Raw genomic sequence first — 8,332 nt, 5'->3', positions numbered from 1 at the left:
TTTTTTTTTTTTTTTTTAAAAAAAAGCAGCAAACAAAACCCACACAAACAAAAAATAAGCAAACCAAAAAGGGCGGAGGGAATCACAAATGCCCTGGAGATTACAGAACATGCTGCAATTCTTGGCCCTTGGACAGATAATAAGGAAAATATGAAGAATCCCTCTGAGATTATTATTGTTTTCTTTTTCTGACCTCTCTCTGAAAATACTGCCCTTGTTGGATATAAACTTGCTGCTTTAGCTGATCTACTAATACTGATTCATGAGAGTGAAATGAATTGATTCCAAATTCTCCCTTTTATTTAAAACTTAGCATACTTTACCACTCTATAGGTGTAAAGGGTCAGACAGTGACTTTTGCAGGACAGAAAAATGAAAGTTGAGGCTGGAGGAGGGGTAGGGAGTAACTTCAGCATGTATGTGTTATCTTCCAAATTGGAACCCTGAATTTCTGGATATATTGATAGTGGCACCACATTTTAGTTACCTCGTGATTTTCTTTATAAATACCACTTTCTGTTTCCTTAATGAAACACAGGACTTAAATTGCCCCCCTTCCTTGTGATTGTCCCTTCTAAAGTCAGATTCTGTAAATGATTTTACTTACACTTTTGTATTTTCATAAAGTGAATTTCCTTCCCGTCTTTCAAAGATTGGTAAAGGCCACAGAAGACTTGAGACCTAATTTTAGTTTATGAATAAGTTAATTCCTAAAAAAAAATAAATCTGTTCTTAAGCTCTCAGATAACCTTTTTAGTGTCATGGATACAGGCAAAAGAAAAGACAACAGTTTGAAGGCTGTGATTTTTTCCCTCTTTAAATCTTCAGAGGAGGAAGGTGAAGGGACAATTGGCAGTTGAGATGGTGACTTCTGGGGGCTTTTTCCATGGTGAGATGTTCTGCTGTCTGCAGATAGGCACCTTGCAGCTGCAAAACTTGGACTTGTGCGTGTGCTTCACCTTGCAGCTGCAAAACTTGGACTTGTGCTGGTTTATAATACCATGCCTGTTGGTTGGTTTGGGGTATTTTTGTTGGGATCTATGGGAAGCGGTGAGGAGGGAGTTTGCTTACCCTGGGTGAATGTTCTAAAACAATGGAGAAACTGTTCTTATCCAGAAATGAGCAAGTAGACACCCTCTAAGGAAGGAGTGAATTACAGGAGCTCATGTGTGGCAGGTATCTCTGGTGGGACAGACTGGTAGGATTTTATTGTCAAAGAGGAACATGGTTGTTTTGATGTTTTTGCTACTTAAGGGTGACTGGTTACACAGTGGTGCTGTTGGTACAGAGCTGCTGAGACTCCTGTGTAGGTGTATCCCGAGAGGATAGTTTACTGATGTCTACCTAAAATGCAAAGGAGATGTGCAAAGCTGTTCAGTGTCTCTGCTTGAGGGGTCAGGGGGGTTTTTCAGTGTGGTGCCAAATCTAAATGAGTGGATACACAGCAATCGATACGTACTCTTTCTGTAGCCAACTGCATGATGGTGAGGTTGTGGTATATGAACATAGGTTATATATAGTGTGCACAGCTGGTAAAGTGTGTTAAAGTGGTGATGTGTTCCTCCCAATAAGGCAGCTGCAGCTCAATTGATGAGCTCTGCTGGGAAGCCCATGTCCATGCTGTTAAAAAACCAGGTGTGGATGTGTTCAAAGTGGGGTTCACCGGGGTGCAGTCAGGACAGAGTACTCATGGGCAACTCCAAACTGTAACTGAACAAGAACAAATTCAACTACATTAATAAAACTGCATGCACAGGAGCAGAGTCACTTGTGTTCTGCACTGACAGTGATGTGTCTGGAGAAGATTAGTGGGGTAGTGCGGTAATCTCAGTTAGGTCTTTTTTCTTTTTCTTTTTTTTTCTTCTTTTCCCTCCTATGATATCTGTTAACTTGACTTTGGTTACACTTAAAGGAACCCAGTGGTGTCTTGTTGGTGTCTTTTAATTTGTGTGATGGGAAAGATGCTTCAGTGAGAGCATGAATAAGGAGATGTACCCTGTTTTTGGCCTATCTTCTTAGCACAAGAACACCACCTGCCCTTTCTTGCTTCCTAGAAGCCAATATGTAGTTTTAAAGCATTCCTATTTGCTTACTGGCTTACAGAACTGAATAATGTGGGCAATAGTACTCCTTCAGTTACTGTGGTATTCATTTGGGTGCATACATGCTCCACATGCTGGATTTCTGAACAGCCAGGGCAGTATCCCCATCCACATCCCCAGTGCCTGCTGCAATGGGCAGAGTTATCAGAGTTCAGATTTGTTACACCAATGTGCTAAAAATTCATTCTTTGAAATCTAAACTTGCCATCTTCAGGCAGTATTGTTATCCCAGTATTAAATACTAGGTCACCCAGTCTCTAGAAAGATGTACCAGAATGTGCTTTCCTCTGCAGTTTGGGTGATAAGTTACAGACTGGCAGTATTTGGTGGGGCCCTGTGCTTGGCAATGGGTGACACAGGTGTTTCGTGGCTTATTCTGCTTTCAGGAATTGCTTTTTTTGGAGGGTGTGTGTTCATGGTTAAAGTCATTAAAAATAGGAGAGAAATCCGGGGAACAAAGATGATCCACTAAGTTTTATCAGCTTACAAACTAAGTGCCGTTTGTGCTGCATGGAGTCTTAGCTGGAAGTTGTTATAAAACTAGTTTCTAGAGAAACTAAAGCTAGAATTCTCTAGAATTCTAGAAACAGCTGGGAAAACCTTGGTAATTCCTAGGAATTACTGGCTCTGGGAGTTGGGGATGAAATCTGGGAAACTTTTTAGAATTTCAAAAAAACTCCTAAAGCTTTGCAGAAGTTCCGAGAAACTTAGCAGTTACTGGAAACCTTAAAAGCTGCTAGAAACTAAAAGTTTCTAGGTTCCCTGCTGGGAAGTTCTGGGAATTACCAGAAATCTCTGGAAAATGCTGGAAATTTGTGGGAATCCAGTAAATTCAGTGATTCAGCTAGCGATTTCTACGTTTTTGTGAATGAAGAATAGGAAAGCCGTCACCTGCTATCCTTTTGGATAAAGTGGCAGTTTTAGCATCTTACTTGATGAGTGTCCTGTATGTGCCTGTCTCACACACAAACTTGTTTTATTCTCTGCAGTCCTATTTTGTTACGGATTATGATCCCACGATTGAAGACTCCTACACCAAGCAATGTGTGATAGATGAGAGAGCAGCGCGCCTGGACAGTAAGTAGCCCAGCTACAGCGTGGTACTGACAGCCCAGGGCTGTTGGTGCCTGTATTTACATCCGTGTGCATGAAATATAACACAGGTAAACAAGTGTGCAGCACATGCAGCTTTCATGTAAGCGTGCGGCTGATAAAAGCTAGCTACTTCTGTTTTATTCATGAGACACTCAGGATTTGAAATGCTTATGCCTTACGTATGTCTGTCTCTCTTCAAAGTAAATTGGGTATTTTTTGGAAGAATTATTCCCGAAGCCTCGGTGCCTACAAAACTAGGAGAATTTATATAACTGCTGGCAGTTACCTGGGTGACATGGTAGAATGAAAAACACATCACTTGGCTGTTGTCTGCTGCCTCTCCCAAGTGCAATATAAATGCTTTGCTTTAAAAGTTTGTTCTCCCTTGTCAGTGATTTCTTTAAAGACAAAGCAGCAACCCTCCCAATCTCTATCCCCAAATATCTCTAAGTATGTTTCAGCTGGTTGTGAATTAGCAGAAGTCCACCAAACTTTGTTGTTCAGTTTTTTTGGTAGGTCTTTAATTGTTCAGTCAGTCCAAGAACTTGTTTGGAATATTAGCAAAAATCCAGTAGTATCTGTGAAAAGTGATTTCTCCTTCGTTACGATGTGCAGGAGAGGCTTTCACAATATCCTACTAGGAAGGAATTTATTTTTTTCCTCACTCTACATTCTAAGAACATGAACTGTGTTAATCAGTGTTTTGCTTTTTTTCAGTTCTGGATACAGCAGGACAAGAAGAATTTGGAGCCATGCGGGAACAGTACATGAGGACAGGGGAGGGTTTTCTGCTTGTTTTCTCAGTCACTGATAGAGGAAGGTAAGCCTGATGTCAAATTATTAAAGTTGTCGTTAATCTTAAACTGCTGCTTATCCTTTATTGAAATAATTTCAAACAGAAACATTAAGTATGTGTTCACTTCTAGATTCTGTGGTGTGACACTCTTTCAGCTCCTGATGAAATCCCATTTTTAACTAATCACTTCCTGAAAGTATCTGTCTTGTGCAATAGAAGACTTGAAATCATACAGACAAAAAATGACAACTCTATTCAAGCACTTTGTTACAGTCCAGAATGCTAGTTTCCTGGAAGTTGACAGAAATTTAAACTAAGGGCAGCGTGCTGTGATCAATTCTGAGAAATATCCCCTTGCTGGGCGCTCAAGTTGTGCCAGGGTAGGCCTCAAGTTATGCCAGGGGAGGTTCAGGCTGGATATTAGGAAACATTTTTTCACTGAAAGGGTTCTCAGGCATTGGAATGGGCTGCCCAGGGAGGGGGTTGAGGCCCCATCCCTGGAGGTGTTCAAAAGACAGGTTGATGTAGTGCTGGGAGGTCTGGTTTAGTGATGGTGATGCTTCTTGTTTGTTGTGCGGGTGTCTGTTTTTGTCAGTCAGGTTGACGGTTGGACAAGATGATCTTTGAGGTCCCTTCCAACCTAGAAGATTCTGTGATTCTGTGATTCTTCAGCGTTGAGTGGCTGGTGCTGGATTTCGGAAGGGGTGTGTGCAGTTCAGGGCACGTCTCTGCACCCCTTCACAGGCAGCGCTCGCTCTGCTTCCTCCCATGAATTCACTGGAACCTGCAGAACTGATTGACCACACAGTTGAGATGAAATGGATCTTTTTAGAAGCTCATGGAGCTTGCTCATGTAGCTCCAAATCACTATACGAGTAGGAAAGTGCCATGTATATGCAGTCACTTAATATTTGGGCTGGGATCATCCTCCATTGAGCTTATCAGATATGTAAATAATAAAGAAGTGCTCAGGGATCTGTCCTTCCACTTGTTTTGAGTTGCAGCAGAACAACAATGATCAAAAAAAAAGTCTGTGACTTCCCCCCCCACCTTACAGATTCAATCTAGGCTTTAATAACTTCTGATCTTATTAACAGCTCCATCCATAATGAGTATTAAGATAAATATTTTTTGGCGCATGAGCATATTTCCATTGGATCTGTATCGTACACTTAATGCTGCTCAATATATAAATTTATCTTGATGTACTGTCTAGAAGAGACTCATACTTCTGTCAGAGATCTGGGTCTGTGCATTTAAGATATACTGAGCACTTGTGTTAACTTAAATACTTTTGTTATAGAAGACATTAGATTTTTTTGAAGTTGCCATGTGAACTTCTTGCTTTGTCTAAAAATATTTTTTTTTTTTTTGCTTTTCTGGCTAAGCTTCTGCCTTGATCTTAAGCAGGTCTTGACACATTAAACCTGCATATCACTTTCTTCTCTGAAATACTTTCAAGATTTCTGAAAAGCAGAGTTTTCATTTTATTTCAGATAACCATTCAATTCGTGACTTACCTTGCCCGTCAATGAAATATCTGCTAGTAGTGTATGTCCTGCTTATGTGGTGGAGAGTAATTCTGAAGAAAAAAGAAAAGTAGATAACTTAGTTGGTAACTTTCTCTTCCTCCAGTTGCTGCAAGCTTCTGAGTGTTAAAGCAGTGTACCTAAATGGAGGTCCAGTGATGCCTAGTGAGGTGGATTGGGCATTGTCATATTTGACTATGTAATTTTTTTTTCTTTTTCATGCAACGTTCTTACTGATGATCATCTTGCAAATCTAACTGCAAATAGCTTCAAACTATATGCCCAGAATTAAATACAGTGCTTGGGAAAGCCTGGGCTCCAAAGGATATGTGATTGTCTGCAAGCATCTGTGCTGAAGCTCCTGTTGTAGTAGTGTAGCTTTAACAGTGTTTACTTGAAAGCAGAGCTTTCTTCCCCCCTTCCTCCTGACCCAAAATCTTTATTTAGGTCAGAAATAGCTTTTTTTAATATACTGCCATTGGAGAACCTTTCTGCTTTGCTCACCTTTCTGTAAACACACTGCTAGAACGTTCCTTACTGCTTGAACAGCATCAGTAGCTGATGTAACTTAGCTGGTAACTGGCAAGCTTTCTCAGCATTTAGCTCTGCCTTTTTTCTGTTCTTCAAGAAGTAAAATTGTCCAGCTTTGATAGAAGTAGCCGTGGAGGTTGCCAGCTGAAAGGTTGATCACCAGGGTCTCATAGGCTTTAGTTTGAATATTCCAGCCAGGGTTGAATTGCGAAGTCAATGTTTGTAGAATGGGCTGTGGTTGCTTGGTTCTCTGCAACACACTGGCACCTGGGATCAAGGTGCAGTAAGCACTTTGCCTCCAGCCCCACCTAAGTCCCTTGCATAGCACACTGCTAACTTGAGGATTTTTTTCATTTTTGAGTGTTGAATGATTTTCTAACTGGTCATGCTGTGACAGTGGGCCCTTTGGTGGAGTGCCTGCAGCTGTCTGTGTGTGTGGCACGGCAGGGCAAGTCCTGATGGGTGACTCATCACTTCTGAACTGCTGCAGGACCTGAGAATCTATGGATTAGTACACTGATGTTTTACTTATTTTCTTTTACAGTTTTGAAGAAATCTATAAGTTTCAGCGACAAATTCTTAGAGTGAAAGATCGTGATGAGTTTCCTATGATTCTAGTTGGTAATAAAGCAGACCTGGACCACCAAAGACAGGTAATTCATTTGCTTTTAGTTACTGCTCACTTTCTTCTAGAAACTTGACAGTTTTCTTCTCAGAAATGGAGTGGAAACAAGAAACGAATGAAAAAAATTGTATTGTATTAACTCCAATGCATGAAACACAACTACACTCAGTTTCTATACTTGAAGATCATCTTAGAAGCATGATGGCATTCCACATACAGCACATCTCCTGTCTGACTCAGTGAGGTTATGTTGAGACCAAGTCTATTCACATACAGAGTTGAGAGCTTTCTGTTATGACTTGATTACTCAGGCATGAATGTGTCTAATTCCTGTGTTGTGTTACTCACCAGAGCGCGCTGTGCCAAGCAGAGTGCATTCCAGCACTAGCTCTAACGATCCCAAGACTTCAGGGCTGTTGCTTTTACCACTCACTGCTGTTACATATATATATAAAAAAAAATAAGAGTAGCTATTTGCTGTTTTCTACTTGGGCACTCACCTTCTGCATAGCTGACTTAAAGCTTTAAAGGTTGGAAGCGCAGCAACACAATTACTGTTGTATTTACAAGAATTTAAATTCTTGAAGCTAGTAAGTTTTAACCTCACCTCTAGTTGTAAGAGAGCTTGAAAGATTTAGTTTAGAATGATTTTAAGAAGAAGCTTTACATTTGTTTTCCCGGTGTTACGCTTTTCATTAATCAAACTGATTTGAGCCGAAATGAGAATAATCTTCCCACACCAGCAGGAAAAGGACAGGTGTCCACCTTGCATTCTTCTTCAGCAACTTATTTGAGAAGTTTAGTATTTTCTCCTGAGACAGTAAGATGACTCTTAAAGCTTGGTAGCAAACACGTGATTAATTTCTTTTTCTTTTAACGTGAGAGTAAACTAAATATTACTAAAACGGCTGTAATCATTTTAGAGTTTCTCAGGGAAAACACGGCTTTTAAAAATGAGATTCTCAGATTTGTGTACCAGGACATGATTTAGTTCCTGTTCACGAATGCTTACATAGGTTTTGTTCTTTGCTAAATATTTTCTCTGTCAAAAAGCAGTGGTTGAAACAAGAAAAAATTAGGCTCAAAACAAATAATGTTAAAGGGTTTAGTTGATTACTATAGTGTTGAATGAATTTCTTGAATACTACATAAGACCTTTGGTACAGAAAGTTCCTGCTGAGTGTGGTCCCTTGATTGTCACAGCCTGTTTACCCCTGAATCTGAGTAGAAAGGTCATGACAAAATTTAAACCTATGCTGAAAGATAATGTCTTAAAACAAGTTTTCAGAGGAGCGACAGCAGAAGTAGCTGACAAACACATCAAAAGTAACCTCGTGTACTTGCACATCTCCAGAACTATCAGCCTGTCACAGAGACAGGCTTGAAACTCTTTCACTCCAGTTACCATCATGCCTCCATCAAAATGGAGTTACAAACATGAGGTGCTTTATCTCATGTACAAGTGTTGGCATGGAAACCATGTAGGTGAAACTGAACTGTTCTCTAAAGTCTAATTGCTGAAGGACAAACATCCAGATGCTTTGGGAGGGAAACAGCATCGTGGCTGTCAGCCCTGATTCTCAGAGGACACCTGTAATCCTGGAGATCCATTTCTAGAAACAGTTATGAACTTTTTCTCTCCTCCACCCTTCTA

At 40.3% G+C, this 8,332-nt stretch overlaps 1 protein-coding gene across 2 annotated transcripts in view; it reads left to right on the top strand.

Moving 5' to 3' along the window:
- The window catches only part of RRAS2 (related RAS viral (r-ras) oncogene homolog 2), a 62,077-nt gene that overhangs the window by 45,007 nt on the left and 8,738 nt on the right, over nt 1–8,332 (top strand). The window contains exons 1-3 of one of the 2 annotated variants that reach the window (XM_014954846.1): nt 2,921–3,179; nt 3,915–4,017; nt 6,598–6,706. In XM_014954846.1, the coding sequence (XP_014810332.1) occupies nt 3,038–3,179; nt 3,915–4,017; nt 6,598–6,706 (354 nt within the window). In that variant the 5' untranslated portion in view covers nt 2,921–3,037. Of the gene's footprint in view, nt 1–2,920; nt 3,180–3,914; nt 4,018–6,597; nt 6,707–8,332 lie in introns of those variants that run through there. The other variant, XM_014954845.1, reaches the window with a different exon arrangement.

The sequence above is a fragment of the Calidris pugnax genome, unplaced genomic scaffold (genome assembly GCF_001431845.1).
Source record: "Calidris pugnax isolate Ruff unplaced genomic scaffold, ASM143184v1 scaffold186, whole genome shotgun sequence".
Classification (NCBI taxonomy): Eukaryota; Metazoa; Chordata; class Aves; order Charadriiformes; family Scolopacidae; genus Calidris; species Calidris pugnax.
Note: the sequence above shows the minus strand (reverse complement) of the source record. Positions and strands in the feature narration are given on the sequence as shown.